The sequence below is a fragment of the Hypanus sabinus genome, chromosome 3, assembly GCF_030144855.1.
Source record: "Hypanus sabinus isolate sHypSab1 chromosome 3, sHypSab1.hap1, whole genome shotgun sequence".
Classification (NCBI taxonomy): Eukaryota; Metazoa; Chordata; class Chondrichthyes; order Myliobatiformes; family Dasyatidae; genus Hypanus; species Hypanus sabinus.
Window position 1 is genome coordinate 44,110,700 of NC_082708.1, and position 13,605 is coordinate 44,124,304.

Consider the following 13,605-nt stretch of genomic DNA (forward strand, 5'->3'; position numbering starts at 1 on the left):
AACATAGTGGATACAGCCCAGTCCAGCACAGCTAAAACCCTCCCCACCACTGAGCACATCCACTGGGAGCACTGTCACAGGAAAGCAGCGTCCATCGTCATGTACGCTCACCATCCAGGTCATGCTCTCTTCTTGCCACCTGCCATCAGGAAGGAGGGACAGGAATCTTAGGTTCAACACCACCAGGTTCAGGAAAAATTATTACCCCTTAACCAACAGGCTCCTAAACCAGAGTGGATAACTTCATTCACCCAACACTGAGCTGATTCTACAAGTTATGGACTCAGTTTCCAGGACTCGACAGCTCCTGTAATCAACACTATTTATTACTTACTTATGTATTATTATTTTGTTTTCTTTTTGCCTTTGTAGAATTTGTTGACTTTTGCATATTGGTTGTTTGTCTGTCTTTGTGTGTAGTTTGATTCCGTTGTGTTTGTTTGTGTTTACTGTGAATTCCCTCAAAAAATGAATCTCATGATAGTATATTGTGATATATATCTACTTTGATAATAAATTTACTTTGAACTTTGAGATTCCCCTTAAACGTTTCTGTGATGACAGGCCTAGTGCTGGAGACTACAATCAAGACACAATGTTGAGACAGAGAAGAGAACAGGATTCTTGACTAAATGGCAGATGAGAACCTGACAAGACCAGATGAAAATCTAAATGAGACAGAAATCCTAAATACAATCACAGACTAAACCTAGATTGAGCTGATGCTTGAGCACTAAACCTGAGTTCAGGTGCTCTTTAAATATCTAAATCGTGGCACCAATTAGTGGAGTTGGCCAGAATTTTTAAAGGTACCACGTAAGCTAGAATTGGAATCTCTAGTCTGGAAGCTGGCATGGCTGGGTGTGTTCTGTAAGAATTTCATCTTTTATAATCCTATGACCTCCAGTTCTAGTTTCATCCAACCTCAGGAGAAAACACTTGCATGTATTTACCCTATTCTTACCCTTTATAATTTTGTGTGCCCCTTTAAGATCTCCCCTCATTCTCTTATGCTTGAGAGAATGAAGTCCTAAGCCATTCAGCCTTTCACTAAACTCAGGTCCTTAAGTCCCAACAACATTATTATAAAGTTTCTCTGAACTCTTTCCAGCTTATTGCTATTTTTCCTATAGGTAGGTGACCAAAAATATACACGATTAAGCTTCACCAATGTCTTCTACAACTTCAACATAGCATTCCTATTCTTATACTCAGTACTTTGATTTATGGGCCAATGTGCCAAAGGCTCTCTTTATGACCCTATCCACCTGTGAAGCCACTTCCAAGGAATTAATGGATCTGTATGCCCAGATCCTTTTGTTCTCCCTCACTCATCCGTGTCACCTAGGTTTGTTTATTTACATTCTTCGCTGTTTCTGTGAAAGCAGCACAATTAAAGCAGACTGTTTACATTCCTTCTCCCCTTTCTTTAAAGCAATTGCTTTATTTTACTTGAAAGAAAATTTGATTTCTCATTTGCAAGAAGTCCCAGCTGTGCTCATAATAAAATCAATACATGTGGAGATGGATGGAAATATTTGTTTAAAACAAACCTCATTTGGATTTGCCGAATTTCTTGGAGCTGGTCATAGTGTGTAAAAGTGATCACAATGGTTTTGGGAAATGGTCTATTATTACTACACGCTCATGAAAAGCATAATAGTTATGTTGCAGAGAAATGGAAGCTATTTGAGTTAGCTTAGCAGAATGACATTGCACTAGTAGAACCGGAGGTGAAGATGGAACACATTACAGTGACATTTCTCACCATAATAGAGGTAAAAGCAGTTGAAGTTTATTTTACTTAGATGGACTGAGATAGAGGGGAAAGAGCACCTGATTAATATTGAGGCAATGTTATGGATCTTGCCAACTGTAGAGAAAAATCCCTTCAGAAGGTATAAATTTAATAGAAGAAGGGAAGATACTAGTGATCAATGCAGAAGAGCATTGTGAAAACTTGCCAATAGTTTTGAATTTCATGCAAATACACTGGAAAAAATACACAGAGGCAGACTTATGCTGTTACTGCAGACTCAAAGGGACACAAGAGATGGTTCTGAGAAACCTGCCTGACCTTAGAGAGAAAGGAAAAGATTTGTCATGCAGCAGGAGGTTTGAATTAAAACCAACAAGACAGAACGAGATGCAGTTTGTAAAACCAAGAAAATCACCAGGGGTGATAGAAAAAAAAAGCCGCAAGCAAAGACTAATGAAATCTCGAGGAATCACACTGCGGTGTGGCAGTTGCAGACGAAAGAAGTACATTCTGCTTTTGTTAAAATATGCAAAAAGACAGTGCGATCTTTCTGCATGGAAAAGCAGTGGAAAAGATTCACCTGCATATCAGTGGCTTGCCACAGCAACTGATGAGAAACTGGGGACAATATTTCTTTGTTACAGTTGAAATCTGTGCTTATTGCTTGGATGATGAGTGTTTTGCACTCAGTCAGCCAACTACCTGCCATTTCAAATAGGCACAGGACCAATGTAATGTCATTCCACTTCATTTGTACAAAGAAGCGATAAAACATTTTAAACATGCAAAAGTGGAATTAATTAAATCGTTGCTTATAATGGTTACTGTTGTTGTCTTTTGTAGTATGGGCATGACTATTGGCTCAGGGTGTGATTCTAGGTGTGAGCTTCACTGTTACCTTGCTGATTGTTTGGACATTGGGAGCTCCCCTGGGCTGAAAGGCATGTTGGACTATGGGTGATATCAAGCTTGATAACAATGTGACAACCCCATCTCCCCGACTCAAGTGATAAACGTTAAATGATTGGAAGCCAGTTTCCATGGAACGTTTATGGGTGTGAGCATGGGTACCCTTGGCCTTTGTTAAGGAAGGGGTGGGGGAGGAGACTGTCTTTACAGCGCTGACAAATATCATATGGGTTTCTAGGTCAATCATCTGGGAGGAAACAGGAAGGGTGAAAAATTGAAGGAATATTAAAAAAAATATATATTATAAAACCAGGACCAACAACAGTTTTCCTTTGGCAAAACACCCAAAATGCTGGAGGAACTCAGCAGGTCGGGCAATACCTATGGAAATGAAGAAACAGTTGATGTTTTGGGCTGCGACCCTTCATCAGGATGATGTTTATTCATTTCCATAAAATGCTGCCTAATCTACAGAGCTCCTCCAGCATCTTGCGTGCTTTGCCTTGGATTTCCAGCACCTGCAGATTTTCTTGTGTTTGTGGAACTGTTTTCCTTTAGTTATTTGTGAAAAGTTCCTCTGCCTTGATAGCTGATATTTTGTGGATAAAACAGTATGGGCAATTCTCAACAAATTCACCACCAATGGCATCAAATGGCATTTCTCCTCACGTTCCCGTTTTGAATTACAGAACAACATCAACTACTTGCCAGACCTCTGGGACTAGTGAGGATATTAGGATACCGGTCAAGGGCTTAGCAATCTCATCTCGTACCGCTCTCAATGACCTGGGCATATCCCATCAAGCCCTGGGATCTAATCTACCTTAATGTTTTTTTAAGACTACATCATTGATGTCACTGTTCTCCCACTGAAGCATTGATCACCTGGCCATGCTCATTACTCAACACCAAGTCCAGTACAGCCCCTCCTCTTGTTGGACTATCTACATATTGATATAAGAAAGCCCCTGGTTTGCAGCTAACACATTCCGCATTGTCTAAACCCCTTGCACTAAGGAGGTCCCAGTCTATACTAGGCAAGTTAAAGTCACCCACTACAACAACCTTTTTGCTGTTACACCTTTCGTTAATCTGCCTGCATATCCCTTCTTCAATGTTCCAGTACCTATGGTTTGGGGAGGGGTGGGGTGGTGGTCCAGGGGATTCTGCAGCATAATCCCATCACTGTATTTGTACCTTTCTTATTTACATGCAATGAGTGTGGGGAAGTCTTAAATAAACATGAAGTGAAATTTAAGAGGCAAGATTTTGCTCGTATAGCTACAGGCTAAGGACTTTGTGTAGATTGAGCCAAAATTAAATCACTTTCAGAGATGCTTGCCTGAACAGATATGGCAGGAGTCCAACATCAGTTGGCATTTGCTCAATATCTGAGAAAGTTTCTCCCTCAGTTGTCACGTATAGTGAAGCATCTCTGATGTTTAACACGAGGCAGAGAGAATCCCAAGAACTGGTGCTGAAAAATCTTAATATCTAGCACTCAAACGGCAAATTGTGATTTTGTAATCTAGTATGAAGACCATAAGGCCGTAAATTAGACAAGCAGAATTAAGCCATTCTTCCCATTGAGTCTGTTCTGCCATTCCATCATGGCTGACTTATTATCTCTCTCAAACCCATTCTCCCCCTTCCCCCCATAACCTTTGACACCCTGTCTAATAAAGAACCTATTAACCACTTTGGCCCAATGACTTGGCTTCCACAGCTGTCTGTGGCAATGTATTCCACAGATTCACCATCTTCTGGCTAAAGAAATTCACCCTCATTTCTGTTCGAAAGGAACATCCTTTTAATCTGAGGCTGTACCTGGTCCTAGACTCTCACATTATGGGAAACATCCTCTCCACATCCACTCTATATAGATCTTTCAATATTCAATAAGGTTCAATGAGATTGTCCCCGTTACTCTTCGAAACTCCAGTGAGTTCAGGCCCAGAGCCATAAAATGTTCCTTATCAATCAACCTTTTCATTGCCGAGATCATTCTTCTGAACTTCTCCAATGCCAGCACATCCTTTCTTTGATAAGGGTCGAAAACTACTCACAATACTCCAATAAGAGACTCCTGGACAGGTACATGGAGCTCAGAAAAGTAGAGGCCTATGGGTAATCCTAGGTACTTTCGAAGGTAAGGACGTGTTCGGCATAGCTTTGTGCGTCGAAGGGCCTGTATTGTGCTGTAGGTTTTCTATGTTTCTATAAGAAGTAACAGCAGGAGTAGCCCACTTAGCATTTCAGATCTGCTCCACCATTCAGCAAGAACTTCAATAATTTTCTATCTGAGCCATTTCCCCCATATCATTTGATTCCTTGGAATCCAGGAATCTTTTGACTTCAGTTTCAAATAAATTCAATGACTGACCTTTTGATGGATCATAACAAATCTTAACCACTATTATAAATAGAGGGGGATTATTGATCTGGATAGGAGCAATAATGGGAAGCAGGCAAAGCATTCCAGGTGCTTGGCAGTAAAGACTCTTTGTTCTGCTTCATGCCCGTGTAAAGATCTGTACATAGTACAAAATTGCTTCAGTGGTTATTTGAGGTATTTTCTGCAGGATAGAGATTATTTTAGCTAAGGATTAGGTTAGAGATCAGTTTAGACTAGGAAGATGAAGGCTGGAAGGAATTACACATTTGTTTACATATTTACACATATACATATATGCATACATTTATTTATCTACCTACCTTTCTATTTATTTATTTGTTTGTTTGTTTGTTTATTTATTTAGAGATACAGTGCAAAAGTCCCTTCCTGCCGATCGAGCTGCGTTGCACAGCAACCCACTGGTTTAACTCCTGGCATAATCACAGGACAATTTAAAAAGATCAACTAACCTATTAAGCAGTATGTCTTTGGACTATGGGAGGAAACCTGAGCACCTGGAAGAAAACTCACATGCACACAGGAGGATTGTACAGGGGATGTGGGAATTGAACTCCGAACTGTGGCGTTCGGAACTGTGATAATGTTGTTCTAATGGCTGCATTACCATGGTGCTCGTACACAAAGAGGAAAGGATGAACAGAATAAGCATGTGACCTTCAAGAGTTCTTTTACATCTTGCATGGTTTTGCATGAATACAGCTAGAGAGAATGTTTTTGCTTGTGAGAAGGATCTAAACTAGTGATCAGTAAGATAGTCACCAAAGAAACAAATAGGAAATTCAGAAGAATCTTTCTAATCCAAAGAGTGATAAGAGTGTAATTCATGTGTGAGGAAATAGTATAAATGTTATAGATGGATTAACTATATGAGGAGAGAAGGATTGGAGGATTATAGCAATAGGTTAGATTAGTAAATATGGAAGAAGGCTCAGCAAATGAGAATTGTTGGCATGGACTAATCCACCAAAATAGTTCGTCTCTGCTTTATACGGTTCCTAATTCCTTGCAAAAACTTCTATACACGGGGAACCTTTTTAATGGTAGTCCTGGGGATTTCAAATCTTTCTTTGTAATTTTATGTTTCCCACTTAATGAGGAAGGTCGAAAATGGTGAAAAAATGTAACTTTGGCTGCATGTGGAGTGAGTGAATTCAACCAGGAGGTAATGAATTTAATTTTTACTTCATTCTCAGACCACTGAAGCTGAAATAAATGCTGAGCCTTTGCATATTGCCTCAATACCACGTTCATTTCTCCATTACAAAACATTGTTAAATTAGCAGATGATATTTTGTATTTAACTTTTAAATGGGGTCTGCTTCCCTGAAATGAGTAATTTATAATTATGTGTATTATATGTCAATTTAAGCCCAAAGCTGGAATGGAAAAGTCATTACATCAATGTGTAAAACATAATCTGAAAACCAAAATTTGTCAGCAGAAAATGTTTCAGGTTATCCATAGTAATGGGGTGTAATGTTTGGGTTGCTGGTAATGAATTTAGTAATTAATTTAAAACCGCTTTGTTTTAAACATTGTCCATTTTTGATCCTGTCATGAACCATATATTTTGATCAAAAGCTTTGGCTTGAACCAACTATGGATATTCATTCAGAACAACAACCTCTAATTATAATGTTTCCTTCAGATCTCCAAAAAGTGGGGAGAAGGATATAACACTGATGAATTATTCAGAGTTCTTCGTTAAGGAATTTGCTTTACGACATGTGAATCATCCATGCTGATTCAGCTTTGAACACAAAGCATTTCCAGGTGAGAAGGTGTTGCTAATGTGGAGGAGCCGTGAGTAGATTGTAAATAAAAGATTCACTGATGATCATAGAATGTAACAGGGATTTACCATTTGAAGTAAGAGCAGTTTTTGGAGATTGAATAATGCAACATAGTTTTGTAAATAGTCAGGAGTGAAAGCAGTAGTGAAGGACACCAAATAACCCAGGAAAACTGTTCATCAATTGAAATATCTACTTCAGCACAAAGTACATAAAATATGCATTAATTCTGTTGGTTTATGAACCAATGTTCAAATTTTATGTTCATTGAATAGTATGGACAGTAGTTCATGTAAATTTATTTGGGTTTATTTGAATATTAGGAAATAGAACGCTCTATGCCCATAGAGCTATACAGCCCAACCCTTCTATGCTGACCAAGTGATTTCCTGAGCTAGTCCCATTTACAGAGAACAATGAAAATAGAACATAGAAGAGTATATCACAATAAAATGTATTTTGCCCTATAAAGTCTGTGCCAAATACATGAAGACAAGATTGATACTTAATTATATGACACAGGACTCTATCAAGCAATAAAATGAACCTCCATAATTTTAGTCAGGTCTCAAAGATCACAGCTTAACATTTTAAAGCCCAAGTGACATCTAGTTGGAGTTGTAAGTAAGCTAGAAGAACATCTGAGGAAGCTCAGTCCCAACAGTTGATGTTGGCCAAAGCCCATGACTTTTAATTAAGTAAGGCTCTAGTCAAATCAAGTCAAGTTTATTGTCATTTTGACCATAAACTGCTGCTACAGTACACACTAAATATGAAACAACGTTCCTCCAGGACTTTGGTGCTATGTGAGACACAAAACTACACTAGACAACACAAGGCTACACTAGACTACATAAAACAACATAAAAAACTGCACTAGACTACAGACCTGCACAGGACTACATAAAGTGCACAAAACAGTGCAGGCCAGTACAATGATAATATAAACAAGACAACAGGCACAGCAGAGGGCAAATTACAATATAATAATATATGATGTAGACTTCTGTCTGGACTCTAGGTATTGAGGAGGCTGATGGCTTGGGGGAGAAAACTGTTACATAGTCTGGTTGTGAGAGCCCAAGTGCTTTGGTGCCTCTTCCCAGATGGCAGGAGGGAGAAGAGTTTGTGTGAGGGGTTGTTGGGGTCCTTCACAATACTGTTAGCTTTGCGGGTGCAGCGTGTGGTGTAAATATCTGTAATGGTGGGAAGAGAGACCCCGATGATCTTCTCAGCTGACCTCACTATCCGCTGCAGGGTCTTGCAATCCGAGATGGTGCAATTCTCGAACCAGGCAGTGATGCAGCTGCTCAGGATGTTCTTGATACGTCTAACCACAAAACACTTATTTGAAGGCCTCTGTTAAGACCTTTATGGGCCCTCATCTCAAGTTGAGATTGTGGTTAAAATGATGGTGAATGGGAATATGATATAAATACAGTCTGGGAGCAGCAACCCTTTCAAGCTGCCTAACTCACTTTCATACTCTGACCATGTCCAGAGCCAGGCCAGTGCTCTTTATTAATCTGATAATGCAAAACTCTTTTGTGAAAATGCACATCTATCTGCTTCCATTCACAACATCTGAAGGTATGTCAGTCAGGTTTTCAAATTAACAATGGAAAGGTCTTTTTATTGATAGATGGCATTTGACAGAGCTCCACGAATACAAAGCCAAACACAGACTGTACTAATCTTACCACAAACAATAGAGGGAGTAATATTTAATAAAAGGACATTAACTTACATATTTTGAATGCATCTTTTATTCATAAACTTTTCCTGCAGCGTGTATTTTGAATTTAGAATCTTACTGGGCCACTTCAAACGAGACAGAGGAGTTATTTTACATAGTAACCAGTTGTACAGAATCACGCTCACACTGATTTGCAATGAAATGTTGCACAAACACTACTTCATCAACTACTTCGGAGAAATAGCTTGCCATGACTTTAACCTTATGATTTAGCAGCACACTAGCCAAATAGTTTAGTGCATATCCAAAGAACTGAGGCAGTCGTTTTCCAATATTACTGATGTTTCTTTTGACCTGAGTTCGGCTGTTAATATTATTAAGCTTAACTCATTGAATGTAGTGACTTCAATGGGTTTTATTAAAGGCCCACAGGGAAGATGAAATGGTATCCCTTTTTAATAGGTCTACTTAGTTAGATAGAATATACAACCATCTTCAGTTCTTAATTTAATGACCATTCTTTATCCTACCAAGCAACGATATAAATCAGGCATGGCAACTCAATCATGAGGCTTTACCTGATGTTGTATAAAGTATGTTAGCTATCAAATGTAGACATCCCCACTCTATGGGCATGGTTTAGTATGCCTGCTTCATGGTGTAAAGAATTCATTATTTTATCTATAAGATTCATAACTATTACCTCATCTTCTTGTTATGAGTAGACAGGAAATATTCAGTACCTGTGACTCGAAGTCTATCAGCTCCGACTACCACCTCTTCCTCTGCTGCAGAGAACAGCATTCTGCCTGTATTGGAGTGAACTTCAAAATGTTTTCCATGGGCTTGTAGTGTGCTGGGTCCTTGAGCCAAAAGATAAACAATATCAAAATCAAAGAAATACATGACTCACGAAGATTCCTAAAGGACGAGAAAAATGTCAATGTCAAATAAACTTGTGTGAAGGCTTCAGCAATGTTATTGATGTATCTTGAAACAAACTCCAAACAATGACAACTTTAACAATAATCGTTAAGGCAGGGATATTTGAAATGTATTTGTTTGTTTCTTGTATCTAAGATATTTGTAGCAAATGGATAGAACAGTACAAACTTCACAAGTGAGCAGGAAAGAATTCTTCGGATTTAAGGTTTGAAAAGCTGTTTTATTCAGTCAAAAATACATTTACTTCAACAAATGTCAAAGAATGTTGGATGGAATTTGAGAAACAGTGACACAATGATCCTCAGCAAACATAGAGATAAGGCCTACAAGAAGTCTTATCAAAATATTAAATCTTTTTCAAGTGGCAGTATTGTGTGCAATTTACAACAGCTTTTACAGCTCCAGTTTCTCATAAATATAGAACCTCAGCTACTATTTCTTGTAGTCACTTCAGCTGTTTGTTAATAATCAACTCTGAGAGGCATGGTGTCTGGTTTTTATTTAGTGAGTGTGCCTGTCAGTCTGACATATAAATTAAGGACGGTGAGACGTGGGCTTGACTTTCTTAATCTTCACATTGATTTTGGGGCTCATTGACCATGGTTGGCAAGGTCATCTTCTCATCGAGGAGAAGAAAAACTCTGATCTCAAACCTCTGCTGTGTTGTAGCTTTACTCACTCATGGAGGGGGCTTCGGGAGTAAACCCTGAGGGAAAAATTTGGAGCTGGAGTCCCTAAGGCAGGCCGAGGTTGAGTTCAATGCTGACTGTCAACTCCTACGATGTTGCTGGTGCCAAACTGCATCGGTCTCTGCCATTCCTTTGGGTTCATCAGATGTGTGGAGAGGGGGAGCTTGCTACATGGGCTACAGCTTGCTCTCCATAACATACTGCCCAGGCTTGTGTAGCTAGACAGCGAGGACACAACATCCATGGTCGACCCTGACTGATGACGGCACACACATATACCATGATATTGGACACCCAGAAAACCCAATAAAAGTCCCCCAGGCTGTATTAGCAACAACAGTAGTAGAGAGGAAAGGTAGACATCTCACCCCCTCTATAAAGTATTTGGTACATGAAGAAAGGGCAGAAGACACCACTGCATTCTCTTCGTCCCATTAATGAATTTATAGTTGTTAGATAGGATGGTCTGACCACTGGATACAACTGATCAGTCTGCATAAGGTTATGGAAACAACTCCTTCGGCCCCAATTGTCCAAGGCATCTTCCTGTAGGAGCCCTATTTGCTTGCATTTGGCCTTTATCCCTCGAGATTCTTCCTGTCCATGTACTTGTTCCGGTACATTTATATATATTATATAATATAACGTTGCATTATACCCACTCATAGCTAATTAGAAATGGCTATCACCGTCTCTGTGAAAACCCTGCCCCTCAGGACCCACTTTATATCTTTTTCCTCTCATTTGAATATGCATTCTACCTTTAGAATTGCCTACTGTGGGAAAAAGACTGTGACAAAAGAACGTACCTACAGCCCTCATGATTTTATAAACCTCAAGCAGGTCAGCTCTGAGCGTCTTTCACTCTGGGGAAAAGAAGCAGTCCCAGTTTATGTAGTCTCTCCTGATCACTCAAGCCCTACAACGTCTATGTGAATCTTTTCTGCACCTCTCTAGCTTAATCATGTCCTTCCTGTAATATTTCTGTCAGGTGCTGCACATAATATTCATCTTTCCCAACAATCTCACCAACATCCTACACAGCTGAAACATTACACTCAACTCTGATTGAGTCAAATGAGTGATACACCCTCTTCTCTACCTTATCTACTTGTGTTGCCACTTTCAGGGAGTTGTATACTTGTCCCCAGGGTCTCCCTGTTGTTCAACTCTCCCCCAGGCTTGATCTTTCACTCTGTATGTCCTGCCCTAGTTTAACTTTCCAAAATGCATCACCTTGCACTTGTCTGAGTTAAATTCCATTTGTCATTCCTTGACCCATTTTCCTAGCTGATCTAGATTCTGCTGTCCATCACACCATCAATGTTGGTGTCATCTGCAAACTTTCTAATCATGCCATCTACGTTCTCAAATTGTTAACATGGACAAGGAACAACAAAGTACTCAGGACCAATCCCTTTGGCCCACCAAATGTAAAAATAGAAACATAGAAACATAGAAAGTAGGTGTAGGAGTAGGCCATTCGGCCCTTCGAGCCTGCACCACCATTCAGTATGATCATGGCTGATCATCCAACTCAAAACCCTGTACCTGCTTTCTCTCCATACCCCTGATCCCTTTAGCCACAAGGGCCATATCTAACTTGCTCTTAAATATAGCCAATGAACTGGCCTCAACTGTTTCCTGTGGCAGAGAATTCCACAGATTTACCACTCTCTGTGTGAAGAAGTTTTTCCTCATCTCGGTCCTAAAAGGCTTCCCCTTTATCCTTAACCTGTGATCCCTCATTCTGGACTTCCCCAACATTGGAAACAATCTTCCTGCATCTAGCCTGTCCAATCCCTTTAGAATTTTATGCATTTCAATAAGATCCCCCCTCAATCTTCTAAAGTCCAGTGAGTATAAGCCTAGTCGATCCAGTCTTACTTCATATGAAAGTCCTGCCATTCCAGGAATCAATCTGGTGAACCTTCTTTGTACTCCCTCTATGGCAAGAATGTCTTTCCTCAGATTAAGGGACCGAAACTGCACACAATACCCTAGGTGCAGTCTCACCAAGGCCTTGTACAACTGCAGTAGAACCTCCCTGCTCCTGTACTCAATTTCTTTTGCTATGAATGCCAACATACCATTTGCCTTTTTCACCGCCTGCTGTACCTGCATGCCCACCTTCAATGACTGGTGTACAATGACACCCAGGTCTCGTTGCACTTCCCCTTTTCCTAATCGGCCACCATTCAGATAATAATCTGTTTTCCTGTTCTTGCAACCAAAGTGGATAACCTCACATTTATCCACAATAAATGTAAAATGTAAAAAAAGAAATTAAATCCTTCACTACTACCCTCTGTCTACTTACACCAAGTCAATTCTGTATCCGACTGGTTCGCCACCCTAGATCCCATGTGACATATCCTTCCATTTCAGTTCATGTGGTTCTGAATAATTGTTGCATGCCTGATTTCCTGAGAGACAGTAAAATGAAAATGAACCAGCTGAAATAAAGCTGTGGGCTGTTCACAGTAAGCTCTCATGTTTGGATAGATGTGGGTTTTATTGGACATTATTCTCATTCACTCAACCCAATGTCATTTCATTTTTCTTTCGAATTCTTTTATAAAGGATTTATGGAACGGCGCTTTAGTGTAGCGATGACATAATGCTATTACATTGCCAGTGAGCTGGGTCCAGTTCTGCTGCTGACTGTAAGGAGTTTGCACATTCTCCTGTGACCATGTGTGTTTCCTCCGGATGCTCCAGTTCCCTCCCACAGTCCGAAGAATTGGTTAGTGTGTTAATTAGTCACATTGTGTAATTGAGCAGCAGGGGTTTGTTGAAAGGCATGAATCTCTGAATAAATAACGGCACTTTCCCGAGCACCCCAGTAATCAGAATGCAGCGATGGTGACGTAGTGCATTCCTGCCAAGTCACCTTTGGCTTTAAAGTCAGCTGATTCACTAAACTCATTCTCATATTCACGGTTGATAATATTACGGAACAGGCAACGTACAAGGGAAGTGGAAGCATGGAGCCCCTATTCCACAGCCCCTTGACAATTTGCTGACCCTACAGGAGCCATCTGTCTCTGTCCACATTGGCCTGTTGGCCAGATATCCTGGCCCGGTCTGCTGATGTCCCACGTCCTTCGTTGTTATCCGATTGTGGAGTCAAGACTTAAGCCTCCAGCTTGTCCATTAATTTCCCTGTGTCCCTTTACCCAGAACCCTAACCTGACCCCAAAACATCCCCGTAAACCCAAAAACACACTAAAAAGACAATAAAAAACACTACAAAATATCAAATATTGTGCTCAAGGTGTCAGGCATAGGTGAGCCAAACTTACACAGCATGAAGCTGTGCCATTGCAAAACCCAACAGTCAGAGCCAGGAATGAGGCTGGGACAAGTTAGGATCATAGTTAGGAAAGGGAGTCAGG

The 13,605-nt window shown here is 40.1% G+C and overlaps 1 protein-coding gene across 9 annotated transcripts in view; it reads right to left on the reverse strand.

The window, feature by feature from the left end:
* The window catches only part of sgcg (sarcoglycan, gamma), a 612,351-nt gene that overhangs the window by 127,701 nt on the left and 471,045 nt on the right, over window positions 1-13,605 (reverse strand). For all 9 annotated transcript variants that reach the window (XM_059964202.1, XM_059964201.1, XM_059964199.1 and 6 more), the window contains one exon: window positions 9,317-9,436. In XM_059964202.1, coding sequence (XP_059820185.1) covers window positions 9,317-9,436 — 120 coding nt within the window. The remainder of the gene's footprint in view (window positions 1-9,316; window positions 9,437-13,605) is intronic.